The sequence below is a fragment of the Psittacula echo genome (genome assembly GCF_963264785.1).
Source record: "Psittacula echo genome assembly, chromosome: 1".
NCBI classification, from domain to species: Eukaryota; Metazoa; Chordata; class Aves; order Psittaciformes; family Psittacidae; genus Psittacula; species Psittacula echo.
Window position 1 is genome coordinate 88,118,012 of NC_137735.1, and position 28,000 is coordinate 88,146,011.

Consider the following 28,000-nt stretch of genomic DNA (forward strand, 5'->3'; position numbering starts at 1 on the left):
GGCGCCGCTGGAGTCCCGTCGTGCTTTGCGGGTGTCGCTGCATCACGGCGCCGCGCTGCCCCCAGCTGTGAGGTCGCGGGTTCGACCCCAGCGCAGGGCCCCGGGTCCCGGTAGCGGCCGTGGAGCGGGGCGCTTCCCACCGAGGCGGAGCAGTAACGCTCCTGAGAGAGGGGGGTGGTGGCCGTGGGGCGCTGAGGGGAAGCGGGTGCTTTACTTGGGGGACGGAGGAAAGAAGGTGCTGGGATTCCTTCACGCCGGCGGCTCTCGTTTCGCGTTACCTGGCAGTGTGCCGCTACGTTGAGGCGAGGTCCGGGCGGAGCCTGTGGCTGGGTTTCCCCCAGGACGCGGCCGAGAAGCCGCCTGAGGCTCCATAAAGATGCAGTTCTTTGGCCGGCTGGTGGATACCATCAACAGTGTCACGCAGATATTCACTAACCCGTACCGGGTGAAGGAGGTGCCGGCTGCGGAGTACGCTGCGCACACCTGCCTCAGGGAGGAAGGAAGGGTGGCTCTGTATAGGAACAACCCTGCTCGCTCCTGGGATTGCCTGCTGGTGAACCCCCAGAGCCCTCAGGTCGCTTTCCGGTAAGTGACAGACTGTTACCAGTCACTGCTCAAGAGCGAAACTGAAGACGTGAGCTCAGGAGCATGGTGCCTTGTGGCTGTGGGGTGGTGGGTTCCATCAGGTGGGCTCTTGAGGAGGGGGAGGCCGTCGAAAGTTGTCATCAGAACAGCTTGTGGAAGCAGCTCAGGAAGAATAGATGCTCTCTGCTAATGAAGTAGTCTCCCTTCTTTCCTTGGAAGAAGCATAACACCACGTGAGGAGGAATGAGGAAAATCCCCAGCGCTAATGTTTGGAGAAGAGCTGTTTGCGATGGAGGTTGTTTCTCTGAGCAGGACCAACGCTGTGTTTGCCTTTTCTCCAGGCTCTTCCAGCTCGACAACGAAGCAGATGCCCTGGTGCGTTTTGAGCAGTACTCCAGGCTGCTGCGCCCTTTCTATGAGACCTCGCGCCAGCCCCTGTCGCTGGAGGAGCTCCAGCAGCTCAGTGACTGCATCCGCAACCATCCCACCTGGTCCGCGGCACACGTCGCGGTGGAGATCGGCCATCGTGAGACCTTCCGGCACAACCATGTCATGAGGCAAGGGGCAGGAGGGGCCTGCAGTGGGCCTGGTGCTGGGAATGAGCTTGGGATGATGGGCTGGGCCTGATTGAGGTATCCCAGCTTGATGTGCCAAAGCAAGGGGAGCTCTTTCATGGAGGAGCTTAATATACCTGTGGTTACTGCAGACGTCGAGTTTAAAAGTGTCAGTTTTACTGTGTCTTGCCTGAGTGACAGATGTGGCAGCAAAGGGGATCCAGTCCTCACTGTGTAAGGTTATTGGAGGGTTTTCAGTGAACATTAAAGCCCAGAGCTCTGGTGTTTGAGCTAAAGGATCACAGTGTTTGGCCAGAGACACTGATTAAATTCTTGCAGCCCTTGTGGAGCCGCTTTTTGGAAGGGATGGTGGCTGACTGTGAACCACGAGAGAGGAGGTACAGTGCAACTGTCTTTCTGGGAATGGGTTTTGGCCACAAGCCCTTGGTCTCTTTCCGTAGAAAAGTTCACTGAGGATAAAGGAGACTAGTGAGGAGTTAGGAGTCTGGGGCAGCACCAGGTTGCTGACTGTAACCTGTTCCCTGCCTTCTTTTGGGCAGGGGGAGCTGCTCCCATTTAGGGGGCAGAGGAAGGAACAAAGGTCAGGGTCCGTGGCAGGGCTTTTTGGTCACCCTTCCCTGTGTTCATTCCATGGCAGGAGGCCTGGCTTTTGTGAACCTTGTGGTTCACACCAGCTGGGCCCGTCGCAGACATGGGAGGTACCTTTGTATCAGCTCCCAGGGCAGCTGCACGTCCTCCTCTTTGCAACCCCTCCTTGGCCTCACATTGACTCCTCTCTTGCAGCTGCGTGAACAGCATAGACAGTGAGGATGGCTGCACCCCGCTGCACTTGGCATGCCGCAAGGGAGACGTGGAGTGCCTGCTGGAGCTGCTGGAGTGCCACGCGCGAGTGGACATCACTGACATACGCGGGGAGACTGTGTTCCACTATGCTGTGCGAGGGAACAGCCCCCACGTCATCGAGGTGCGAGTGATTTCAAAGCTGAGAGGGAGTAAGTGGGACTAGAATGGGTCCTCTCTATGCTGTGAGGAGGGAGACAGGAAAATAGCTGCAGAACAGAGGAGAAAGTCAGTTCTCTGCTGCAGCATCAAGTTAATGCTTGAGGGTGATTTCAGCTTCTTTTTTTTCTCTCCCTTTACTGGTGCTGTTTCCCATAAGCAGGCTCCAGCTTCCACCCTGCAGTGGAACGAAACAAGTTCCCTTAGAAAGTGTTCTTCACTGCTCTTTGCATCAGGCCTTGATCCTGCCTTTCTTGAAGTCCTTGCCTTTCCTTCTCCATCTCCTCAAAGCAGGGGGAGCATTTGTTTAGGCTGATGTGGGGGCGCGTGTGTTGCTCACGGACTGAAGGACAGTTTGGAGCTCCCCAAGGCTCTCCTGAGCTGCAGAACCTGTTGTCTGAACTGAGTGGCCTTGCATGAGGGACAGCAATCAGAGCCTCGAGGCAGAGACAGTCTGAAGGCAGAGAGTTTGCAATTGCTGAGTAGCTTGGGCAGAGTGACAGGGTTCGTCAGATGTGGGTGGCTTTCCATGTCTGTTCCCTGGGTCTGTCAGCTCCCCAGCACCCAGTGGGAGTGTGAGATGGGCTTGCCCCTATGGCAGCACCCCCCATTTGCCCAATACCTATTGTGACAGCTCTCCCTCTGCCTGCCAGACTATGCTGGGGTTTCTTAACTCATGATGGGGGAGGCATGACAATCAGCGCTTGCTATGCTGTGGAGCAGGGTAGTTAAGACCTTTGTATTAAAAAGATAGCTTCTTCCTTTATTTCTCTGATGGCAGCAACTTGTTACCAAAATACTTCCAGGTCTGATCTGTCTCCTGTTAGTTTTTTTTCTCTTTCTTGCTAAACCAGAGAAGAGAAACTAAATTCCTGCCACCAGGGCTTGCAGGCTTCCACCAGAATGGCAGTGGGATATTTTTGGGTAGCAGATATAAAATTCAGGGGGAGAATAGGAAAATTCCTTCAAATATATTCCCACGTGGCTATTTTAAACAGAATCCTGTTTGTATCTGAAAGCAGTGGTGGAGTTGCAGGGGAGGTTGAGCTCCTGCCTGCTAAGTGGCTGTGGTAACGGATGGGGCTGCAGCAGGGGAGGAAACTACTGATTTCAGGTAGCACTCTCATGTTGTTGGACTGAACTTGGCTCATGCAGTGGGAGATGGTGGGAGTCTGCTGGGCTGTGTCATTCAAGGTGATGTGAGCCCTTTTCGGCTCAGGGGTGTCTCAGAAGCACCCAGGCCAGAGGAGAAGGGCATGGACAGCTGCAATAAACCCTCTAGGGAGAGAGAACAAGGAGCATTTCCATAGCTGCTCTGTTGGAAGCAGGGGTGGAGAGGACAGACTGTAGCATCGCAAGGAACCCAGCCATTCCAGAGTCTGTCCTTGAGAGCTCAGGAAGAGAGATGGTATCTTCCATGTCTGTCTGTCTATTTATTTATTGTCTCCTCTCCCCAGCTCCTGGGCAAAACCCCAACTACTGGGTTGGACCACCTGAGCCATGAAGGGCTGACTGCTCTGCATCTCGCTTGTCAGCTGGGCAAAGAGGACATGGTTCGATCCCTGCTGAAATGCCGTGCTAGCTGCAGCGTCATGGGCACACTGGGCTACCCCATCCACACAGCACTGAAGTTCTCCCACAAAGGGTAAGTAACTGCTTGGGATGCCAGCACAGGGCTCTTCCTCCAGCCTGGGGACCTGTCTGCTTACGCAGGGTTGTCCAAGAGTGGACCCTTTCAGGGAAATGCTCAGTAGGAAGAGGTTTGTGAAATAAGTTTTCTCGGAATGACATGTGAGAGAATGATTTACTGATGCTTAAGTAGTGTTGCTAATTGCTCTACCTCTGTGTTTGAGTGCTCTCATCCTAATAAGCTTTCATTTCAAAGCCTGGCTATTCCTGTCTCCTGTAGGCCAAAGGTTCTCTTTACTCTTAATCTCAGAATCGTAGAATGGTTTAGGTTGGAAAGGACCTTAAGGTCATCTAGTTCCAACCCCCCTGCCATGGGCAGGGACATAATAAACACATTAGAACTGAATCAGAAAAGACATGATATTTACTCTCTGTTTTGTTTTCCCTGGAGAAATTTTATTCCCTTTCAGTGTGCCTCATAGTACTTAATTTTCACAGTGTCCAAGCTCTACAAATAGGGCTCTCAAGTCAACACTAGCTGCTGCTAAACAATTTTTCAGCATTTTGAAAGTGCTTCCCAGCATCAGAGATACAGGGCAAAAATGTGTTTAGGTCCCTTAGTTTGCAGTGGGGCTCGATCTCTTCTACATGATTTATTTGGTGGTGTTTCAGAGTAGAGAGTGTAAGTCTACCTACTACATTTTCTAGGCACTAGATACTGATCTGTTCATAAGTGATGTGATTTTTCACTCATAGGGAAGTACACAGGGCCTTAATTTCAGCAAGTATTTAACTATTTCAGTTTTATCCCCACATTTCCATGGAGAGAGAGGGAGAAGAGAAAAATTTCCTGTTGGGTCTTGAGAGTTCACAGAACCGCCATATTCCTGTATTGGAGAAGCAGATGTTGCTCCACAGCTTGGAGTTGGGAAGGGATTCTCACGCTTGTTCTATACACTGTGCTGCTTGTGTGCTTCCTGTTGTGCCCTCTCTTTCTTTCTAAAAAGAGCAGACCAAAACTGCAGCTGAGGAACTTGCAGATGCTGCAGAGAGCCTGCTGCTGCTGAAGGATTTCCTGAAAGGCTCTGGGCGGGAGGCTCCTGCTGATGTGAGTGGAGGTCTTGAGTCAAGGCAGCAGCCATTCATCCATCCATCCCTTCATCTCCTTGTCTTTGCCAGCTGTGCCCAGGCCATCCTGGAGGTGGATGCCAGTCAGGTTCGCTCCAAGGACCCGCGCCATGAAGCCACTCCACTGCACTGGGCAAAGAAAGCAGAGGTAAATGGAGCCTGTGGTGAGGGCCTGTGCTGCCACCCAGCACCTGGTTAATTCCTCCTGCTGCTAACCTGTCCCTTTCTGAGTGCACAGGCAGAGCCCTCAGTGTCAGAGCCCAGCCAGCAGCCTGATGTTTGATTCTCTTTGCCCTGTGCTGATCAGTGCTATTTGCCATGGGGAACAGGACAGTGGAGCCTTGCAGTGAAATCAGCTGGTGGGCTTGTCCCTAGTGTTTCTTCTATGCCTGTGAAATTGCCAGCTTCCTGCCCCTTTTGCTGGGAAAATTGAGCACTGTCACTGAAACCCAGTTGCCCGTGGGGGGAGCTCTCTTCTCATTACCTGCCAGTTTCATGGGAGGAAACAGACTGATGCCTTAAAAACTGCAGGGGAAGAGTTGAAGTAGCACAGGGAGGTGGCATGTAGGTTATGATCTGTCTTCCGCCGTGTGTGACACGCCATGCTGGAGCACCTGAATGGTGCTTGTTGCAAGCAAAGGACATTCCTATGATTGGACTTGTTTCCCTCCTGCAGTATCACGTTCCTCTCAGAAATGTCCTGTGGAGTTTCAGAGCAGACGTAAGTCTGCTTGGCTTGTAAAGAGAAGATGAAAAAGAAAACTTTTTCCCTCCAGTCTGCAAGGATTTTGGCTTGAGTAGGAACTTTTTTCCCTCTGTTGATCTCAGCCAATCATTACGCTTGCACACAACTCCCAGAACATTTGGAATCTCTAGCCAGATTGTGAAACCACCAACTAGTTCTGTGGCAGAAGGCAGAGAAACCCCATCTCCTGTGCTTGGAACAATGCAGCTGGCATCTGCCAACTGGCTGGATCCAGGCTAAGGCTCCTTCTTCTTCCCCTGCTTTGCTTGCAATGAGGGCTGGATCATTTGAGCATCCAGGCAGTTGTCCTCACGACGCTTTTCTCTCTTCTTGACCTGTCACATGCACGCTTGGGCACAGATGACACGGTTGCTGCTTGAGTATGGCTCTGAGGTGAATGTGACCAGCCGGACAGCTGACATGGCTCTGCACATTGCAGTCAAGAGGGGACGCTTTGACTGTGCCATGGTCCTGCTGACACATGGGGCCAACACCAATGCCAGGGGTCAAGATGGCAACACACCACTGCACCTGGCCATGAAGGTGAGTTTTCTGCAGAGGCTGCTGGGAAGAAGAGGGGGGATTTTCTTGAAGGATGGTGGCAGGGACAGGCTCCTGTGAAATTGTGGCCGTTGTCTTTTATGGGGTGATCCTTTGTGGCTGCTTTGGCTAATGAAAAGAGGAGGGAGGGGATGAGAAGTCAAGTAGCTGAGGGGAGCATGGCTCTTGACTGAGCTTTCTCTTGTGCCCTAGCATGACCACCTGGATATGATCAAAGCGATCGTCGTGTTTGGAGGAGATATTGAGATCCCCAATGATTTCGGGGAGACACCAGGGTTGTTGGCAGCCAGGAGCAGCAAAGGTGAGGAGCACATCAGCAACCTTACAGGGTGAACCCAGCCAGCAGCCTGTCCCCCTTGGTGCCTGAAACAGTGTCTTGGAGAGAGGTGCAAACATGTCAAGAGTGGGTAATGCTTCTCCAGCATGCTTTCCCAGCTTCTAGTCACTCATAGGGTAGGCACTCCCTGAGCTAACGGCGTAGGCTTTGTATTAATAGCCCTTGATGAATTTTTCTTCTGAGGCAGAGATGCAAGAGGAGAAGCTGGCACGTACTCCCCCTCTTTCATGCCGTGATGTCAGGCACTGCAGGCTGAAAACAGGATGACGCGGTGCTGCTGAACTGCCCAGGCATAAGCAGATAAGGGCAGTTCTTCAGTGGCAAGAAGTGTGTGGCACACCCCCTCGAAGTACCCTTAGTGTAGCCCTGCTACCTTATGCTCCAGGACAGATACCTGGGATGTGCTTTCCTCTCCCCCTGAGTCATCCCAGAAGTTCTATGAGGGTCAGGGCTGCTGTGAATTTGACAGAGCCCCCACCAGTGTGTGCATGCACTGATTCTCTTTCTCATCTGTGACTCCCCCTTCGTCACCTAAGGTGCGAACCGGAAAGTGCTCTTAGACCTGCTGCAAACTGTAGGGACCGAACGCTGCCACCCACCCAACCCTGACTCCCCAAGCCTGGCACCAGCTGCCACCTCCTTCTTCCTGGAAGGCCAACCTTCCTCACGGAGCAGCTTCAACAGCTTAGGTAAAGCCTTCCCTGGCCCTTCTGCGCTTTCCTCCCTTCTTTCTTCACAGCGCTGTCTCAGATCTCTCCTTCAGATGGGCTGCACTGTGGGGACCGTCCCCTGGATCTCAGTTTCTGGTCACTCTGTTCTCATTCAGCTGTTGCAAGATCCTGTCTCTTTTCTCTGTTTTTCCTCTGTGTGTACTCAAAACTCTTGTAATCTAAACTTCTGTTTCATAGACCTGACACAATACAGCTCTGTAAAAAGGAAAGGGAAGACTTATTCCCTCAACCCTCTGGAAGAGGTGTAGGACTTAGTTACCTGCATGTACTTTATCCACTGGGTCATGTATAGAAGGGGAGCTACTTGCTGGTATGCCTTGAGGACCTGCCATTGTTGTGCTGAGCACAAAGGAAATTAGAATCCTTGGTCATTCAGATCCTGGAGGCCAGGCGCTGGGAGGCAGAAAGGATGAAGCCCAAGGATAAGTGACCCTGGTCACAGGGTTTATGTTATGTGTAGGAAAAGCCTACCTAAGGACATATGATTGTGTCATGGCTTGTGCTCTTTTCTGTCCAAACTGTGTGAATAAGCCCTTAGGTCTATTCTAGATGCCAGGTTTTCCTCCTCTGGGGAGCTCCAGAGCTCAGGCAGAGGCAGTGGGAGGGGTTAAAGAGTGGGCTTTGGGTGAGTTGGCTTGGAGCAAGGCTTGACCCTCATGAAGGGCATGGAGGCAAATAACAAGTGCTTATGGTACTCTTCCCTGCTCAAGTTGGTGTTTTCCTTTGCAAAGACCCTCCTGTGGGGCTAGAGGACAACCCCCTGCCAGGCTCTGGGGTGCGTCTGTGTCACCACAAGTCTCACTGGCTGGTGACACCAGGAGTTTCTTCTCACCATGACCTTGTGAAGGCAAACACCCTATTTCAGCTCTCATGCAGTGGCAGAGCAAGGCCCTTTTTCATCATGGACTCTGGCCCTTGAAGGAACCTCTCACCACATTCACTGTCATCCACAGCCACCTTCCAGCCTGGGCACTGGCAGGAGTATTTTAACTTCTCTCCCCCTGTTCTTTCTTCTTTTGGTTTCACAGGCTGGCTTCTCACCTAGCTTGGATTGGTGCCTTGCACCCAGGATGGCCTGGGTGTACGTCAGCTGAGGGGTAATGACGAGCCACCCTGTCCCCACAGCTCTCCTGCCTAGGTTACCTCGCAGGAGTAGATTTAGGTTTTATTTTACTCCGTAGTGGGCACGCTGCTAGGCCCTGCCTTCTCTCTTGCTTACTGTGCTCATCATCTGCTTCTACAAATCCTCTGTCTTTACCAGTGCGTCTCCAGCTGCCTGCTCTAAAGGATGGGGTTTCTTCTCCTTGGTGTGGAGTTTGATCTAGGGGGGTACCTAGTGGCTATGGGTAAGATGGCTGTGTCTCCTGCAGGAAGCTTTATTTGATTTGGAAGGGAGTTGGATGTTCTCTGTGTGATGGTGGTGGAAATCTTTTACTTCACTGGTGGGAGGTTTGGGTACTCTGGCTGAGCTTTCTGGGGGAAAAGTAGGAAGAGTAACTGAAGGTTATCTAATTGATTAAGTATAATTTGGTTGGCTGCTGTCTCGGAGGCACATAGCAGAGGCCTCAGGTAGCAAAGTGGTCTCTAATTACTGTTTTCTTCCTGCATGTTCATGGCCCTTTAGGGTACAAGGACCTTCTATATGCTTCCGCAGCGCTCGGACAGTTGTTGAAGGCGCCAGATGTTGTGGACTCACCCAGTGAGGGTAGAAGAAAGTAAGTGAGGAATAGCTTCTGTCCAGGTCACCAAGCACCTTGAAGGTGAAATCTGTGTGTGTGGAGTTTACCCACAAACACCTGAGTGTGGCATCCTCAGAGCTGACATTATTTAATGTCCATTGATGCAGTTTTTGCCAGAACCTTGTGATAAATCTCTGTTCCCATAAATGACCACGGCCTGTTCCTGCCTACAGCCCTGGAGCTGCAGGGGAGCCAGAGCTCAGCAGGTGAAAACCCTGCTCTGTCCCCTCTGCCACTGAGCACCAAACGCTGTTTTGGCTTTGAGATGTCCCCATCTCTACGCGCTGCCATGATGCTCCCCCAGCTCCTTTGCCAGGCTGTGCACTGCCTCCACAGTGCCTGCACCTCACCTTGCTTGGAGCAGAGGGAGGGTTGGCACTGAAGAAATATAGGGCTGTCTGCTTTTTATTTATGACACAATACCCAAGGGACCTGGGGGTATTTTCAGCTTTGTGAGTGTCTCTCTGGTGCAGAGGTTAGAGATGGCTAAAAGAGCGAGTGGTGTTGCACCAGCTCTGATGAGGCTTATCTGGCTGTGCCCAGTCTTACTTGCATCTGAGGAAGCACCTCTGGATTTACTTGTTCACTGATTACACTGTCCATAGCAGCCTTCTAGTTACTGGCATAGTTTCCCATCCCCAGGGCTGCCTTCCCAAATGGCACGCTGTGATTTGTAAGCTGTCCCACAGCTCCAAGTCATCTGTTTCTCTCTCTGCAGTCACGACCACCTCCTGTGCCTGGATGGAGGGGGCATCCGGGGCCTGGTGCTGATCCAGCTCCTCCTGGCTATCGAAAAGGCTGTGGGCCGTCCCATTCGTGAGATTTTTGACTGGATCGCGGGGACCAGCACTGGGGGGATCTTGGCCTTGGCTATTGTACATGGTGAGCACAGTGCAAAGAGTGGGCCCCTTCTCGCTCCTGTAGGCCTGAGCTCTCCTCTGTGGGTTGGGAGCTGCCTGCCTGAGTCCCAACTAAGATTTGCTGTCCCTGCCAAAGGAGGGAAGAGATGTTCATTAATGAAGGAAAGCCTTCTCACTCTCTTCTCTCTTGCTTCTCACATCAGCTGGCCTTGAGTGGCTTTCTGGGTTTTGGGAAGTATGTGCTGGCAGAGTACAATGTCCTGTTCTTCCTGCCCTTTCCATGGGGGTTTTACAACAATGTGATCAACACTTTCTGTTAGTGGGAAACTATGCTCCTCTTTAATCCTTTCCAATCAAGCTGCTGAGCTCTGAGCAGATGACAGACAGCTTGGGAAGGGAATGGGATTGGGAGTGACTCCTCCCGTCTCCCACTGGTGCGGGGAAGTCCCAGCTCTGATGTGCTGTTTGTTCTGCCTGCCCTTCCTCCCTGCTCTTTGCTCCTGCCAATGCTGTTGCCTGTCTCAGGGAAGTCCATGGACTACATGCGCTGCCTGTACTTCCGCATGAAGGACATGGTGTTCCGGGGGTCTCGGCCCTACGAGTCGGAGCCCCTGGATGAGTTCTTGAAGAAGGAATTTGGGGAAAACACCAAAATGACAGATGTCCAAAGACCCAAGTAAGTCCTACATGGGGCTGCTCTGGTTGATGCTCTCCTGAGTGTGCGCTAAACCATTCTTAGCAGAGATGCTCAGCTTTTCCTTAGAGCAGGTCTGAACAAGTGTGATGTGCAGACTGTTGAAGCCATAAGTACATTTTGTTTCCCTCGTTTTACTCTTACTCTGCTATGTCCTCTTCTCCAGGGTTATGGTGACAGGGACATTGTGTGACCGCCAGCCAGCTGAACTCCACCTTTTCCGGAATTACCCCGTGCCAGAGACAAAAACCTCCACTGAATACAAGACAAGTGCATCATTCAGACCACTCACTCAGCCACAAGGTACATGCTGGCACACAGCAGTCCAGTTGGTTGGCAGGGGACAAAGCCATCTCTCAGAGATGCAAGATTTCCTGTTCTTCCTCCCATTGCTCTGAAAATCAGGGTGTCCAGCAATGGCTTGTCCTTGATCTTGACTTATAGCTTGGTCCTAGCAATGGTTGCCTTTTCTTCAGTCTCCTCCTCCCTTGGCTTCTCTTGTACCAGGGGCTGGCCAAAGAGGTTCATGAGGAAGGAGTGTGCTAGAGGAGTCATGCATACAGTCAGTACCTTTCCCTGGGCTCTCAGGAGCAGCAGTGAAGCTGGTAGTGAGTAAATTTGACCCACGATACATAGAAAGTGGTGAGAACATCTTTTAAAGCATCCCCAAATGATCCTGTGCATCCAAGCAGAGTCCCTACTGTTGAGAGAAGGAGGTACAACAATGTAGGGCAGGGTCTTCTGGGGTTGCAAGCCCCCCTGCTTTGTGCGGGTGAAGGTAGGGTGTTTCTTGCGCCCAGGAAAGTTGCTGCAAGAGGCTGTATGCTTTCTCTCCCTCCAGACCAGCTTGTGTGGCGTGCTGCCCGCTGCAGTGGTGCGGCTCCCACTTATTTCCGGCCCATAGGGCGCTTTCTGGACGGGGGGCTGCTAGCCAACAACCCGACCCTCGATGCCCTGACGGAGATCCATGAGTACAACAAGACGCTCATCAAGAAGGTGAGGGAAATCCTGGCCCTGACTGGTATCTGGGGCTTTACTGGCTCCACGGATCCTCCTTTGAAGGGGAAGAAGGTTCGGGAGTGGATGGATGCCTCTCTGGTGGATAAGCAAGTTAGCCATGCAGCGCCTTAGAAGGAAGTGTATGGAGGGGGATGTGTGTTGGGAATGCTCTGCATTAATTGTTGGTCCTTGCAAACAAATCTTTTGTTTGTCCACAGGGTCGGATGCAGGAAGTAAAAAAATTGGGGTTGGTGGTCTCCCTGGGGACGGGGAAGCCCCCACAGGTACCAGTGAGCTCTGTGGATGTTTTCCGCCCCTCCAACCCTTGGGAGCTGGCAAAGACTGTCTTTGGAGCCAGGGAGCTCGGCAAGATGGTGGTGGATTGTGTGAGTACTGGAACGAGGGATGGGGGAAGACCCCTGGGGCAGCTTGCAGGGAGGGAGCGAAGGTTTCCAGTTTTCAGCTGCTTCCTTTTGGAAGAAAATTGTATTTGCTTGGAACCGCTCTGATCAGTTCAAGGAATGGACATAGTGGGTAACTTAAGAATTGTGGGTGCACATGAGGTCTGAAGCCCTGTCTTCCTCTTTGGGGATTTGACTGCCAAGGAAAGTTCTTGCAGCTGAAAGGAGCTGAGGACAGGATGGTGGTCATGACCCTTAGGGACATTTTCAGGTGTGAATTCATGAAGCTCAGTATCTTTTAGGGAGCACTGATTATCATCTGAGCAACCTGGACCAGAAACAAACCCCACACCTTGGAGAACACCAATTCATTTTTATTTAGAAAAGCTGTGTGATCCCTACTGGGGAAATTAGTAAATGCTGGAGAAGTGGGAGCATCACTAACAGAAAGCAGTAGTTCAGAGCAATGGTTAGGAGTATGTAATAGGCATATGTCCTTGCATGCTTTAGAAAGATCATTACATGAAAACACTCCAAGTGAATAACAGCTAGAGAGATCAGGACACAGGTTCCAACTGTAATCTTGCTTCTGTTGCTTCCTGTCCTTTTAGCTTCCTAAAGTCAGGAAATACCCAGAGAGATCCCTCTGCTTCCCCTGTCTTTTATTTCAGGGGTCCCAGGGAAGGTGTTTCACGATAGCCCAGAAAGCCTGTAGTAATCACAGGCTCTGTTGGTACTGGGCTGGGACAGAAATGGATAGAGATGAAATCCCAAGGAGGTTACAATTTGGATCATCCTGGGGGTATGCTTAAGGGAATCCACTTGGTGCTGTGATGGATGGAGGATCCTGTAGTGTGCAATTCCTTGTGTCCCAAGGATCGGGAGCACTGTTCTTACATTGAAACAAATAAAAAGCCACCCCTCTCTTGATGGTGACCGATGCCATCCAGCATGCACTTGCTCCTGGTTTTCCCTTTCCCTCTGCGGCTTGTGCAGTTTGACTTATTAAATGCTAGAGAAGCTGGGAGCCTCTTGCAGGCAGGGGAAGAGCAGTGTGACAGTCAGGCTCTAACTGTGGGCCTGTTTCTCCTGCAGTGCACTGACGCAGATGGCCCAGCTGTGGATCGTGCCAGGGCCTGGTGCGAGATGACGAATGTCCCATATTTCCGGTAGGAGCTTCCTTTCCACTCTCTGCACCAACCTATTTTTATCTTGAGGCATGTGTCATCCCAAATAGCGTCCCCTCCAGAGGCATGCCTGCCCAGACCTGTCCTCCTGCCCCCTCTTCTCATGCCTCAGTGGCATAACGGAGGATGCCATGGCTCACTGTATGAGCTGATGCCCCAAGCATGCCTTGCCTGGGATCATTTAGTGGGGTCTCAGGGGATGCTGGCTGACAGGGTCCTTTGAGACTTGCCCTATCCCACTGTGCCACAGCCTGGTTTAGAGCTGTGCCTTAAGTGGTGCAGGTGCTGAACTGTGCCTCAGCCTTGAGCGTAGGTTTGCCTTAAAGGAGGGGGAAGGCCTCTGCTCTGCAAGCCTGCTGGATGTCTAGTGTCTGAAAGGAGCCTACAAGGATGCTGGAGGAGGGACTCTTCATTAGGGACCATAGCGATAGGACATGGGGCAATGGGTTTAAACCTAAACAGGGGAAGTTCAGGTTAGATATAAGGAAGAAGTTCTTTACTGTAAGGGTGGTGAGGCACTGGAACAGGTTGCCCAGAGAAGTGGTAAATGCTCCATCCCGGGCAGTGTTCATGCCAGGTTGGACAGAGCCTTGGGTGACATGGTCTAGTGTGAGGTGTCCCTGCCCATGGCAGAGGTTGGAACTAGATGATTTTAAGGTCCTTTCCAACGCAAACCATTCTGTGATTCTGTGTTGGGAGCCACTTGGCACAAATCTTGTGCTTGGCAGGCTCACTGCCTTCTTGTGTTCGTATCTGTGCTCAGCTGGTGACGCTGTCTTGCTGTATGCAGGCTGAGCCCACAGCTGCAGACGGAGGTGATGTTGGATGAGGTGAACGACTCTGTGCTGGTGGATGCTCTCTGGGACACCCAGCTTTACATCTACCAGCAGCGGGAGCAGTTTGAGCAGCTGGTGCAACATCTCTCCCGATGATGGACCTGGAGGTTCCTGTTCTGCATCCCAGTGGCAAGGAGCAGCAGGCACTGGAGTGGCGCAGATTTTCCCTTGAACTGAGGTGTTGAGGTGGGGGAGGGACTACTACTACCACTACTAATGAGGAATTAATAATATTTAATAGACAACTGTGCACATACACATGTATTCCAGGGTACACCTATGTATTCCCAGAGTGAAATGCTGACAGTTATCTTACTGTAGCCCCATCTCTGCTGCTGTGCTTGGTTTTGCTACCCTGATGTCTGATGGTACCTCCCAGAACCCAGAGCCCCTACCTACCTATCTTGAGCTGTAGCAGCTGGAGGCTGTCTCCTGTCTGTGCAGCACCTCCACTGACAAAGCACCATGCACCTTCCTGCAACACAGAATGGGCCATGGCTAGAGAAAGCTTCAGGGATTACTTGGCCCACTGAGGCCAAGGTGGTTTTGAGTGTATAGTATAGGGAAAAGGGATTATTCTTCCCTTAGCACACCCAGTTTTAAGGTGAGCAGAAGTGCTGCAACTTTACACAGTAGGTACAACACAGAATGTTGTGACTGGCCCTGGGAGAAGGGGAATCTTTTCTGAGGCTGTTGTCTCCTATAGCACCTTCCCTTTTCCCCTCCTGAGATGGGCTGGCAAACAGGTACTGACTGCCCAGGATGGGAGCAGACCCCCCAGTGACCATTTTGTAGCTGTGCTACTCCGCTCAAGGGCTGAGATGTGAAAGCCTGTCTTTACTCACAGCGAACTTGAGGTGAGGGTCTGTAGCCTTGGCTTGGGAGAGAGACTGTTTATTCTTGATGTGAAACTGAAATGCTCTGAGTTCAGTTCCCACCAAAGAAACTGACCCTGTGACAATTTGGATTTACTTTTTTTTACTGCTGGAAATCCTATTGTGACTGCTGCACTGCTCGGTGGTTCTGCAGTAAATTTTTTGTATTTATAAATAATTTATGTCTCTGTTTGGAGGTGTTTTGAGGAGTAACCTGAAAAACTGGATTCTTAATCGCTTGCTTTTGACTGAAGGGACCGCTGTTGTGAACAGTGCTTCTGTGCAAAACTAACCCAACTTGAAATAAAGAAAGGTTTGCATTTGGTTCCACTGTTACGCAGTCCATGCTTGTCTTGTCTCTCTCTCAGTCCTGCGCTTGCAGCCTCTGAATTTCCTACAGGTAGAAAATCAGGTGTTGGGCTCCATGAGGCACAGGATTCGACCTTTGTGGGGGCTGTAGAGGTGAATTGGCCTGTCCCTGCAGCCAGCCCTGGGAGCAGGTGAGTGGGGTGAGTGTTGGCTGTCCCATGAAGCACAGCGTTGTGTGCTGGACTTATCAGTTGCAGCCGGGGGAGATGCTTTGGGCCAGCTGCCACATAAAAATCCTCTTGGAGCTGGCCAGGCTAAAAAAGAGGAACACTGAAATCCCTTTGGGATACAAATGACTGTAGACGGGGCTTTAGTTTTTCTATCCCCAGGTGGATCCTGGGCAAGTTAACTGCTGCAAGCCTGCTGGACCTGTGACACTGGTTCCTAAGGGACACCATCGTAGGGGTGGGCACTAAGGCATGAATAGGGCTAAAAACTGATTACCAGCTTTCTGATCTTCAGTTTCACAACTGAGATTGTGGAATCAAGTGGCTTCTAATGTGGAGTAAATGGTTTTATTTTCCTACATAAAAAAGCGGCTTACCTTCCCATGGGAAACCAAACTCCACATCTTGAAATGGAGAGAACATGAGCTCCTCTCTGCTTTTTGCCCCTGGCTTGCAATCCACCCCTCTTTATAAGCCTGCACTATCTGCAGGGACTTCCCAGAGTGGTGCTGTGTTGGCGCTGCTTGCACATGGGCAGGGAGAGCAGAAGAGTTCAGGCACAAGCTTATGCCTGCAGTTAGGGAGTCTCACTGGGTGTGGGACACAGATAAAGAGCCAGCGAGCTGATGGCTGGGGTGGGGGAATAGTGGGCAGGGAAGAGGTGGAACCCATTCTGAGCTTTCCTTACCTGTCCCTCTGCCTGCTGCTATTTATTACCTGTGATTGCAAGCCGACAGGGATCTCCTGACTCATGAGGTGTCTGTGTGAGAGACCGAGGATGCTCCTCTAGCACAGTGAGCTGAGTAAAGCCACCTTGCACGGTGGCAGTGATGGAGGCAGCGAGCCATAACGTGGTTTCTCTGGCAGGTGGCTGTCTCCACAGGTGTCGGGGCAGGCAGAGCTGGGTACCAGCCCAGCCATCAATAATGCAGGGAGGGGCTCACATGCCCTTGCTGGCTGTTGCAGGATTCCTCTCTCCCCAAGAGTCTGGTTACTTCCAGAGATCAAGTTCCAGCCTCTTGGCTGGTGAATTATTAAACTCCAGCAGTGCTCCATTCCCTTTGTACCACGGCTGTGTCTTCCTGCTGTCCTTCCTTGCCAGCAACGACCTCTTTCCATCCAGCCGGTTGTGCAGAAGCGGAGCCCTCCAGGCCAGGATAGCACCTCGTGCTATTCTTTATTCCTTCCTCCTCTCTGGGAGAGGGGAAAAGGCTCCAGAGATGGACCTGTCCTACAGATCCACCATCTCCATCTATAAGGTGAGTGCTGGCACCAAAGACTGCTCGTGTCTGCCTAGGGGAGATGCATGAGTGGGAGGAAAAGAGCTGTTTTCTTTCTTGGGTGGACAGCCAAGGGCTTGATCCCTTCCCCAGGGAAGCAGCAGCTCCCGTGGGCTCTGCGCTGTGCTTGAGAGCAGATGGCTGGCAGGAGGGGGACAGTGGTGTGGGTCTTCAGGCAGATCTGGGAAGGAACTGGGTAAGCAGTGTGATTTGGACATGGAGCACTCATGATATTCTTCAGGATAAAGCACCTTGGTTGCTGGTAGGAAGGAGATGTTCAGTTGGCTGTTTTCCTCCTTGCTGGAAAGAGCAGTCTGATCTCACAAATCCTTCCCTGTGCCCATCAGTGCTGTACCAAGGTGGTGAGGACTGGGAGAATAGAAAGAAAGAATCTCTGCTGTAGGCAATAAACACCTTCGATAAATACAGCAGGCAAGAGCAGAGAGGCTGGTCTGATGCAGTCCATCCCTTCTCTTATTAAGCTGCTGAGTCTGGCAGTGCACCACATCTTGGCCAGGAAAAAGTCATGTTCATGCCTGGATAATAAACATTGAGGTGATGGAGTGAGGGGAAAAAGGCTGCTCAGATCCCCTTGAATTATCCTCCCATCTGCAGTGGCTGTGGGGCCCTGGGAGAAAGCCAACTTCAGGTGACTGTGCAGCAGACTCCCTTGCCTTCTGGTATTGCTCATCTCCTGGCTGGCTGGAGAGGACTCAGGGCACCCGAAGGTCCCTCCGGTGCAGGGAGCTGGCTTAGTGCAGGGCTGCACATCACCGCGGCTACCCAGGCTGCGGCTGTGGGAACTCTCTGTGTCCCTGCTGCATGCAGCTGAGCCACAGCAGGACATTGACCTGCAGAGGTCTTTGAAGCGTGGCTCAGATCGGTGTTAACGTGCTTCTGCCTGGCACAGAGTATCCTGGAGCAGTTCAACCCTGCACTGGAGAACTTGGTGTACCTGGGAAACAACTACCTGCGTGCCTTCCACGGTGAGTGGGGTCCCACAGAGCCAGGTCAAGCTGCTGCATCCATCCCGGGTGTCCACTGTGCCATCACCCAGGACAAAGTTGCTGGTCCCTCTACTCTTAAATGTCCTGTGCTGCACTTAAGTACTCTTCTGCTCCAGGACCCACTGCTACTATTAGGCACAGATTGGGAGAAATGGGGTGCCCTTGCCTATAGGTGAGGTACCAGGGGGTGGGTGTCCTGTGCACTGCTTGCTGGGGCTGGTGATGGTGGGAAGGCAGGGCAGATCCTTACCACCCCTCTCCTCTCCTCACAGCATTATCCAAAGCAGCTGAAGTGTATTTTAAGGCGATTGAAAAGATTGGGGAGCAAGCGCTGCAGAGCTCCACCTCACACATGCTGGGTAAGGCTCTCCCATTTATGATCCTCTGTCCTGTGATGAGCCACAGTTACATGCTGTTGGCCTACCCCTTCCCTAGTCCTTTTCTAGGTACTGGGGGAAGGAAGACAGCTCCTCTAAATGGTGTCTCCCAGCGCCAGGCCCTGTCTAGGTGGTTAGAGTCACATTTACTGTATGCCCTTGAACAACCCAAGGCCCCAGCCCTCTCTCCTGTATCTCTCTGAGATCAACGACTGAGCTGCTGGGATGGATCTCCAGCAATGGACCTCTCATGGAAACCAGTCCTTGCTGCCTTAAGAGCTGAAGTTTCCACCTTGGAGGAACCAATTTTCTCCTCCTTGCAGGTGTGAGGGTAAAAGCTGGACAGTGTCAATTGACAATAGCTGATGGGATGTTGTCCTCCTGAGCCTGCAGCCAGATGAAACAGCAGCTCGGAGCTGAAGGGCAAATAATTCCATAGCCTAACGATGGCTGCCGAAAATATGCTCAGGAAATTGCCCTATTGCTAACCATTTTAATAATAAGCTTCTACAGGGACTCCTGTAGTCATCTGCATCATCCAGCTAGTTCCTGTGCTTCCTGTCATCAGTCTCTTCCTTTCCCAGTTTCATGATACCAACACCAGTGAACCGGGACCATTCACAGCATCACAGAATCATAGGGTTGGAGAGGACCTTAAGCTCATCTAGTCCCAACCAGCAGCGAGTGCTGTAGCTGCCTTCCCGTAGGACACCCAGAACTATGCACCGCAGCTGGAGTGCCACTGGGGTTAGAAATGGGACCCATAGGGGCTGTGATAGAGCAGAAACCCAGCACCCTGCCAGCACATGGAGCTGTAACAGAGCGCTGGTCTGGCAGCTTTCTGGCTGGAGCAATCCTGCTCTGATGGTGCTTAGGGAGTGGTGGTGGAGCTGAGCCCTGGGGAGGAAGGCTACCAGCCTCCTGCAGGGTGCAGAGGGCGGTGCTTTGTGATAGCTGTTGGACTTTCACACCCGTGTATCATCAGCCTGAGTTGCACACTGCTGGTCTGCCTCCTTGGGCACACAAGGAAGTGGCTGCTGGATTTCCCCACCTTCTCCTGGCTCTTTCCCTGCAGGTGAAATTCTGATGCAGATGTCCAACACGCAGAGAGTCCTGAGCTCTGATTTGGAAGTGGTGGTGAGTGGTTTTCCCGAGGGCTGGTGCAGCTGGGGAATAAAGGGACTTCCTTAACAACCGCATTTGCCCAGTTCATTCCATCTCCTCCCATCTCATGTGCCCTCCTGCTCTCCCTGCTGCACATGATGGAGGCATGTTACAGAGATGCATGCCCAGAGCACAGCTGGTGTTCAGTGTTCGGTGCTGTTGGTGGACTATCAACATCACTCCATAAGCGTGGTGGCGGATGTGAGTTGGATTGAGCAATGCCTGGCTCTGAAGAGGGGCATTCCCATCCTCTCTTTCCCTGGGTCACAGTGGTGGGACGGAACGGAGGGAATGCTAACCCTTCCAGACACTGCTGTTTGTGCCCATGCCAAAGCTTGAGGGTGACCCATGGTTATGAGGGTGCTGGGTGCTGACCCCAAGGCCGCTTCAGGGTAGCCTTGATGTGCTCATTTCTGGCTTCTATATGGGGTCCAGGGGGCAAGAGAGTCATCAGCTTTGCAGGTTTTATGAGCCACCCTTCACCTTCATAACACCCCATATGGTGAAAGGATAAGGGTGATGGCTCCTTCACCTCTCCCAGGCCCAGACCTTCCACGTGGACCTGCTACAGCACATGGAGAAGAATACCAAAATGGATGTACAGTTCATCAGTGTGAGTGATTACCTCCCTTCTCAATGCTTCTCTTTTCCCTCTCCTCTCTCCCAAAGGCTTTTGCTTTAGCACTTGAGGTGTTTCCTTGACTTTCCTCAGCAGGAGTTAAGGGGGCTTGTCTTCTTTCATGGACCCAACCTCTCCCTAGTTTGGTTGATGATGGAGTGATGCAGGTTCTTTGTGCAGTGGGACTTGTCAAATGCTTTAATGGGGCTGAGAGACTCAGCATCCCAAAAGCAGAGTTTCCAGCTTCCCCAAACCACAGCCTCTGCATGGTTGTGAGTCCTGTGCCATTGTGGCCCAACTGGCCGTGCTGGCGGGCCATGTCACAGGGAGAGACAGAGGCTGTGGCTTTGCTCCCAGTGCTGGAGGAGCTGGGTGCCAGTTCTTGCTCCTGAGTTCTTGAGGTTCATCGGTATTCTGGGACTGTTCAAAGCGAAGAGAAAGGTAAAGAAAGATGTTTTTTATGAGAGGTTCAGGTAAAGCCTGATTTCAGAGGGACTCAGGTGTTCAACCGTCCATCAGGGCAGGACCCTTGCTGCATCACAGTGTGCCTGGGTCTCTGTTTTCTCACCCAGCCTGGTTTCTCCCCGACAGGAGAGCCAGAAGCAGTATGAACTGGAGTACCAACGCAGAGCCACTAACCTGGATAAGTGCATGGCAGAGCTGTGGAGAATGGAGAGGGCCCGTGATAAGAATGTCCGTGAGATGAAGGTGAGCAGTGATTGCAGGGAGGGGAGGGGGAAAAAGAACTGGGTGATTTTTCTGGAGTCAGGGTTGATTTCTCAGCAACTTTGTCCTTCCTTAAAAGCCAAGGGGTTTGCCCCAACATTCAAGAGGCCGCAGGTGTACCTGAAAAGGAGGAAAGTCCTTTTCCATAGGGTGCTGCTGACCTGTGGTGCTCATTCTTGCCAAGCCCTTTCCTCCTTTAGCAAGCATTAGTGTGGGAGGGCTCCATCCCTGGCACTGTGCTCCAGCTCCTCCGTGCTGCTCCAGCACTGCGAGCGGACTGGGAAGGTGGCAGACACCATGACCCATTGCAGCCCTTCCCCTGCTGTATGATCCCACTCTGCTGGATTTATGCTGATCCCTTCTTCCCTCTTTCCCCTGTGGCCCAGGAGAATGTGATGCGGCTGCACTCGGAGATGCAGGTGTTTGTCTCTGAGAGCCAGAGGGAGGCTGAGCTGGAGGAGAAACGCCGCTACCGCTTCCTGGCTGAGAAGCACCAGATGCTCTACAACACCCTCCTCCAGTTCTACAGCAGGGTATGGCCTGGCAAGCTGGGGAGCAGAGCTGGAGGGGAGCAGGCTGCACGAGGGAGCCAGTGCTGAGCCACCCCTTGGGTGAAAGCAATGTCTGTGCATGCACTGGGCAGGAAACCCTCTTGCTGTGGGTTCCAGGCTGACTGTGCTATGCTGGGAGAGCATGGCTGGGGATGAGGATGGTGCTGACACAGGGTTAGTTGGGTGTGTGAGTGATGGGAGAGGGAATGAGGATGTAGGTGTTTATAGCAGGGTCTTTGGGACCGTGGAAGGTGCTCCTGAGGGGCTCCCACAAACCTAACTGTGAGAGGACCTGGTCCCTACTCTAATGCATGTGGCAGCCTTGGCTCCCTCTGTAGCTCTTCTGCCCTGGCCATCACCTCCTCTTCTCCTCTTCCCCAGGCTCGGGCCATGATCCAGACAAAGGCACCGCAGTGGAAGGAGCAGCTGGAGGGCACCCGCAACCCCTCAAACAGCCACTCGCAGGGTCTGCTCGGAGCCTCTCATGGCCAAGGGTATCCGTCGGGCCGGCTCACCCCCACCCACCTAGAGATGGTGAGGAGCCCATGGACAGCCTCCACCTTGTTTGGTGAAACCCTGGAACAGGTTGCCTGGAGGCGGGAGAGATGCCCCATCCCTGGCAGTGTTCAAGGCCACGTTGGACAAGGCTCTGAGCAATCTGGTCTAGTTGAAGATGTCCCTGCTCAGTGCAGGGGGTTGGACTGGATGAGCTTTGAAGGTCCTTTCCAACCCAAACTCTTATGATTCTATGATTGATTCTGTGGTGGTGAAGCTGTTACTGCCCCTTTCAGGTTGCAGGGCAAGGCCAGTCCTTGGCCAGCCATGGTACTTGCTGGCTTGTCCGGCTTCCATGGCCGTTCCTGACCAAGATGAGCGGAAATGTGTGCACGGGCAGCAATGAGGGAACGTGCTGGGTTTGGCTTCCTGAGAGGGACTGTGTATCTCTCAGAGCATCTCCCACTGAACTGTGGATGTGTATTCAACCTCCTTTCCTTCCAACAGCCCCAGAGACCCCTTGGGGACTTTACTTCCTCCATGACTGGGAGTAGATCCAGCATCTTCTCTCCGGAGCCTCCAGAAATGAGACTGTCTCCTCAGCCAGAGCCCCCCAGACAGCCACTGCGGAGGACACCATCAGCCAGTATGACCCATGTCCAGCAGGGGCTGGACCTCTCTGGGAACAGGGTTGGGGCTGGGGAGGGACCACCAATCTATCAGACTAGTGGTCTTCAGCCACATTCCTTGGCATGGTGGGAAGACCGTGCCTACGGGAGGGCAAGACTGAGGGTGAGCTCAACCAGAGGGTGAGCAGGGTCCATTCAGGACAAGGCCAGGACTCCCGGCTGCGTGAGGTGGGGAACCCACAGATGTGCAATTTCCAGTTTCTCTTGAACCATGAGGGCTGGTTCTTACTGGAGTTCCCTTTTGAGTAAAGCACCTTCCCTCACGCTGCTACATTAAATATTAGCCTGCCCCACAATCCAGCCACTTACCTCATGTCTCACCTGCCTATTCTTCCTAAGGAATTCCAGCTTAAAATGTTTAAAGAAACCCCAGAAGAGGACAGTGGGAGAGAAAACTTACCCAAACAGTTGTTCTAGCAGGGTCAGGAAGAGGGCCATCAGCCAGAGCATCAGCTAGGGCACGCAGTGTGTATGTTCTAGATGTTTGGCCAAAGGAAACACAGTGCAAAGCTTGATTTTCGGCTTGAGTTGATTTTCCTCCTGCAAGATGCATGTTTTCCCATGCTTTTCCCATGCTGTGCCCTGCTCTCTCCCTGCAGAGAAAGGCCATCTACTCCTCCTCTAGAGTAATTGTTCCACTGGGGAAGCACTGGTCCCTTTGAGGCAGCGTGGGTCTTGCAAGGGGATGCCAGGCTCCAGGCAGACCCCTCTGATGCCTCTCTGCAGGTTTGCTCCCGACTGGCCGCACTTCCCGGTCGGGTTCCTTCGGTGAGGCCAGAAGCAGTGGCAGTGAAAGCAGGAGGACGAGCGGCATGGCGAGAGTGCAGGCTATCGTGCCCCACACGACCGGCGTCAACCGGACCCTGCTACGGTTTGACACCGGGGACGTCATCACGGTGCTGATGCCGGAGGCGCAGAACGGCTGGCTCTATGGCAAGCTGGAGGGCTCGTCCATGTATGTCGCTTTGGTGCTGTAAATTGGGCTGATGCAGGCTTGTTGGGTATGGAGCTGGGAGGTTTAAACCCGAAATCATCTTCCCCCTTCCCCTCCTGGTGTGGTCTGTGTGTTGCCTCATACACTGTATGTGTGGGACTTCACTATGTCCTCAGTCCTGGGGGCTCCCCAAGCCAAAGAGATGCAGTGGGACAGGGATGAGCTGCCTGAGGAAGCCCCAGGGGCTTTGGGTGGAAGAGCCAGGGGCACAGTGACCCCCTCCTGGTCTGCAAGGCTGAGTGACTCCTGTGATGGGATCCAGCCCAGGGCCGTGAACTGCAGGAGTTACCTGAGAGGCCTGGCGTTTCTCAGCTCACACCGCAACTGCTGCACAGGCAGGGCATGGAAACTGCTGCACCCTCCGCTTACTGAATTACTCCCTGCGGCACTGCCAGCCAGCACCAGCGTGCAAGCCTGTTCCGCATGGGGTCCCTGTACTGCACTCTGCAGGGAAGATCACACTCAGATAGGAGACGAGCGAGAGCAGTGCCCTTCTTTGAGGGGGTTCTGGGTTTGCCCTGAGAAGGGATTTCCACAGCTTCCTTGTGCTCTGGCCTTGACTGCCTCGTGACCGTGCTCACACAGAGAGTCTCTTCCTGCATTGCACCAGCCTTGCTCCCAGGAGCACAGATTGTGCACGGCCTCTGAGATAAGCGGGTCCTTTGCCAAGCGTGGTGATTACCCCACGCCCCATCTAGGGGTGAAGGATGTGCAGAAACCCTGTCACATGCAGTAGCAGCAGCAGCGGCTTGGGTGATGTGTGTAGATCAGCAGTGCTGGGCAGCTGGGTCCGAAGAACCACAAACCGTGGCTGTCTGGACTTCATGTCTCTGTTCCTGTGCCCTAGATGCGGCTGGTTCCCTGAAGCTTACGTCAAGTCCCTGGAGGACGCGAGAGAGATGGAGGAGCCGGCTACCAGGTAACTGGAGAGCAACTGGCCAGGCAGGAGCTGGAGTTGCTCCTGGTAGGTCACTAACTCCAGTGGGTACCTGTTTGGGATGTGCCTTGAGGAGAGCTGCAGTGCTCCCATGCTGAGGCGTCTGCCGAGCACCTTGCTGTGCCCTGAGATCTCACAGGCTTACCCTAGATGGCTCCTCTAACACATGCAGTGCCTTCTTAAAGGCACTTGTGAGTGTGCCAGTCCAAGCCATGTGCATTTTCTGCAGAGGCATCCCACAGATACATGCTGTGGCTAGCAGCCGTGCTGCTCCCTATTCCTTGCTCTTCCACTCTCACCCCACTGTCTTCTTCTCTTGCTCAGGTCCTTCCCACTGCGAAGCAGCCACAGTATGGATGATATCCTGGACCGTCCCAGCACTCCTTCCTCTAGCAATTACTGGCCTGCCACTGCCCAGTCCCATTTGCCGAACCCACCTTCCCTCTCAATGGGTGCCAGCAGTCACCAGAGTGGGGTGGTCACCCCGATCAGTTCTGGCTCCAAGGTGAGTGCAGGAGGAGTGACTGGTGGGGCTGCGTGTGTATGGAGCGGGCCACCTCTGACTTCCATCCTCCAACATACACCTTCTCTGCCTTGGCCTGTTGAGAAAGGAAAACACCTTCCAGATGTTGGTGTGTGACCTCCTTCCTTCCTGAGTTAAGGAGTTTTGTTAGCACTGGCCTTTCTCACCCAGTCTGTTCATGTGCCACCATATCCTGGTGACCCCTGCCAGTCAGACCTGTGTGTGCAGATCCTCAGTACCTCGCTTTGCCCCCACAAGGGACTGCTTTTGTGCCCCTGCCTTCTCATTTCTCTCTCTTTTTGCTCAGCAGGGATCCTTCAGTTCAGCCCTTTTCTCCATGACCCCCCAGCCTGATTTCTGGTGGCTCCAGGGCAGCACCTCTTTCTGCTAATAGTAGGACCATGGAGTGATCAGGCTGGGCTGGGAGTGGGTTACCAGCTAACAGAGATGCCATCCTTCTTCTCTCTTCAGAGAATGGAGAGGAGTTTCATATGTCTCCTCGTCTAAATTCAAGCAGGGGTTGGGTTAAAATCACAGCTGGGCTAAGGGAAAAGCTAGGGGCAAAGGCTGAGGACACACTCATTTTGGAAGGCTTTAGAACCAGTTGTGTCAACCCATGCCTTATGGATGGCATACTGAGGAGGAAACCCTCAACTCCTCAGTGCTTTCAGCTGTGGGGAATTGACTCGTGAGGACACAGTTAAAGTTGAGGACAGTTAAAGGTGAGGACCTGGGAGAGGAAAGAACACTGCTGCCCATGGGGCATTACTTGTTCAGTCTCATAGAAGGCTGGGAAACCTCATCTCTAGTTGCTGGTTCCAGGTTGCAAGCAAAGGCATGGCTTAAAGGACTGAAAAATGTAATATTTAATTACTCTTTATTCCTTTCATGTCCTGCTCTGTGGTTTCAGGGAGCCTCAGGCAGCACAGCACAGAGGGGAACAGGATCTGCAGCCTGTTACCCCCTGTGGGTCATGGGTTTTCATCCAGCCCCAGGGCTAGGGTACAGGGATAGGCCTGGGATTGAGCAATGAAGTGTGTGGAACATTTGGAGTACCATGGCAGAGCGACTGAGCCTCATTAGAAGTTTGGAAAGGCTCAGCCATACTCTAAGCTTATGCCCAAGGTATCCTCCAGCTGAGCCAGGAGCAAACGGGTGTGTGTTTGACTTCCCAACTGGAACACAGATAGCCACATGTGCCTTTCTTGTCTGGCACAAGCTACAGAAGCTGGAATGCTTTAGCAGGTCAGTTGTCACTGATCCTTCACTATCTAATAGCCAAGAATAAGGGTCACAGGGCCTAGGTCCACCTTTCTCCGTTAGGCTGGTCCACATTTAAGCAGTATGTGGTGTAGGGTGGGCAGCTACAGCTCTTGAGGTCTCTGTGGATACAGGAAGCATGTGATAAACCCTTTGCCAGAGTGTGTGAGTAACACGAGGGGGGCATCTCTGGCTGTGCTGGCAGGGTGAAATGTAGCTCAGACTGTCACTGTGTGCTGTGCTTTTCAGACACGACACTTCGGGGATCTGAGGCATCTTTCCCAAGGCAAAGGGAGGTGTCCTAAGGGAACAGCGTTTTGTGAAACCTTCCTCAGTGTGTGCGGTGTCTCCTGCCCCCCTTGTGTCTCTCCATTCCCTACCCCAGATCACTCACTGCTGCCTTTCTCTTCACTGCAGAAATCAGGAATATTTGACCGGCCCCCGGAACTCTTCCCACGGTGAGTGAGGTGTGAAATTCCACTCTGGAATCATCAGACAGGGGAGGATTTATTACAGTGTTATAATAATTTAATCTTTTGGATTATCAAATATGGGAGAAGCAGGGAAGTGTCTGGAGGAAAGCGATGCACAACTCACCTTCCAGGACAGGAGGGAGAGGTGGGCCATTCTGGCCTCTGCTGACTGGGAAAGCTCTCTCCTGTCTTTGATAATATGAGGTAGGACTTGAGCACCCTCAGCATATGGGTCCACCATGCTCCTTCCCATCCATTCTGGAAGAGCCACAAGAGCAGCTGAGTGTGAAGCTACGTTATTTATGCAGCTCTGCCTGCTTGGAAAAGGCTGAGGCATAAGGGATGTGGCTTTTAGCTGTGATGACTCAGGTCTGTGGAGATGAGACTTGCCACAAATCCCTGCTTTCCTTCCCTCTGCGGTTGGATTGGTGTCTCCATGTTTCTGGGGTGGTGCTGTAGCCTCCTTCTGCTCCCTGACCCCTTGCTTGTATGGTCAGGGGCCGCAAGTTGAGAGTGCTACTGCAAGGGGCAGCCTTTGCTAGTGTCCCTCCTACATCCCATGGAAGAAGGAGGGAGAGAAGCCCTGAGGCAAGCCCAAGGGAAGCCCTACGGGAACCTGCAGCTGTGTGTGTTAAGGAGGAAGAGAACATCCTCAGCAGCAAGCTTTACTGAGCTCCTCCTCAGCATGGAGATGCCTCTCCAGCAGGACTAAATACCCTTTGCTTGGTCAGCGGGACCCCTGCATGGTCTTTGCAGATTTCCTGATGGTTGCCTGTTTCCTTTCTCCTTCCAGAGGTACCAACCCCTTTGCCACAGTGAAGCTGCGTCCCACAGTCACCAACGACCGCTCAGCACCCATCATCCGATGAAGCAGGGCTGCAGGCCATGGACAATGTCAGCAGGGAAGGAGGAGGCAAACAAGATATGGGCTGTGCCCCCCAGCTAGGCAGCAACCTAGCGCTACCACTCATGGAGTAACCTCTCTTTTCCCCTCCCTTACCTCTGGGACATCAAGACTTCACTGGGCTGCCTGGCATGCTTTAGACAGCAGCAGATCCCTTCTTTTCCCCCTCCCTGTGTGATGTTACTGTACCTGAATGGGAGAAGTGTGGTGTTACTGGTGCTGGTGACCTGGGAGAGGGGATGCTGCTGTTCTGCGAGGTGGAGGGACGGGTGGGTAAGGTCAGCTGCAGCATGGGGCAGTGCCAGCAGGATGACAAAGGTGAAGCTTTGCTGGCCCTGATGTGGGCAGAGAAGGACTCTCACCGAACAGTCCCTTTGCCACCAGAAGAATGAAGCCCAAAGGGAGGAGGCCACAGGAGGTCTCCCAGCGCTGTGGACCAGCTGACAGGTTCTGCACCGTGTAGCGCTCTGTTCTTGGCCCCTTTGTAGCGGCATCAGCCCCTTCTTACCCCCCAGCTCAGCCGCTTCCCTCACTGCACAGCCCTGGGGCAGGGCATGGGCAGGGACAGTGGTGCTGCCCTGCTC

General features: G+C 52.8%; 2 protein-coding genes across 5 annotated transcripts; both read left to right on the forward strand.

The window, feature by feature from the left end:
* The first annotated feature begins 13 nt into the window (after positions 1-13).
* PLA2G6 (phospholipase A2 group VI) lies at positions 14-16,580 on the forward strand. 4 transcript variants are annotated; one of them, XR_013956633.1, is made up of 18 exons: positions 14-585; positions 927-1,142; positions 1,944-2,124; positions 3,617-3,804; positions 4,968-5,064; positions 6,022-6,204; positions 6,415-6,523; positions 7,096-7,248; positions 8,915-9,005; positions 9,748-9,911; positions 10,415-10,565; positions 10,750-10,886; positions 11,425-11,579; positions 11,801-11,968; positions 13,079-13,152; positions 13,961-14,192; positions 15,282-15,381; positions 16,541-16,580. XR_013956633.1 is itself a non-coding variant. In XM_080615868.1 (16 exons), exons 1-16 carry the CDS (start codon positions 377-379, stop codon positions 14,100-14,102), a joined length of 2,418 nt encoding a protein of 805 aa, XP_080471994.1. In that variant the 5' UTR covers positions 14-376; the 3' UTR covers positions 14,103-15,206. The 4 variants fall into 4 exon arrangements, 2 of the variants coding, with proteins under 2 accessions (XP_080471994.1, XP_080471995.1); XR_013956634.1 differs by lacking the exon at positions 16,541-16,580 and adding an exon at positions 16,285-16,396; XM_080615868.1 differs by lacking the exons at positions 15,282-15,381; positions 16,541-16,580 and having other exon boundaries at positions 13,961-15,206.
* Positions 16,205-27,601, forward strand: BAIAP2L2 (BAR/IMD domain containing adaptor protein 2 like 2). The gene is made up of 14 exons (XM_080615891.1): positions 16,205-16,676; positions 17,608-17,683; positions 17,977-18,063; positions 19,157-19,218; positions 19,787-19,858; positions 20,456-20,572; positions 20,977-21,123; positions 21,523-21,675; positions 22,144-22,282; positions 23,052-23,280; positions 24,167-24,238; positions 24,581-24,761; positions 26,457-26,497; positions 27,306-27,601. Exons 1-14 carry the CDS (start codon positions 16,248-16,250, stop codon positions 27,379-27,381), a joined length of 1,881 nt encoding a protein of 626 aa, XP_080472017.1. The 5' UTR covers positions 16,205-16,247; the 3' UTR covers positions 27,382-27,601.
* The last annotated feature ends 399 nt before the right edge of the window (positions 27,602-28,000 follow it).

Coding starts and splice junctions, on each gene's coding strand:
- PLA2G6 (XM_080615868.1), top strand. CDS start 377: ATGCAGTTCTTTGGCCGGCTGGTGGATACCATCAACAGTGTCACGCAG. Junction 5,065..6,021: donor ACTGGGCAAAGAAAGCAGAG/GTAAATGGAGCC, acceptor GCTTGGGCACAG/ATGACACGGTTGCTGCTTGA. Junction 11,969..13,078: donor GCAAGATGGTGGTGGATTGT/GTGAGTACTGGA, acceptor TTTCTCCTGCAG/TGCACTGACGCAGATGGCCC.
- BAIAP2L2 (XM_080615891.1), top strand. CDS start 16,248: ATGGAGGCAGCGAGCCATAACGTGGTTTCTCTGGCAGGTGGCTGTCTC. Junction 16,677..17,607: donor CCACCATCTCCATCTATAAG/GTGAGTGCTGGC, acceptor TGCCTGGCACAG/AGTATCCTGGAGCAGTTCAA. Junction 26,498..27,305: donor CCCCCGGAACTCTTCCCACG/GTGAGTGAGGTG, acceptor TTCTCCTTCCAG/AGGTACCAACCCCTTTGCCA.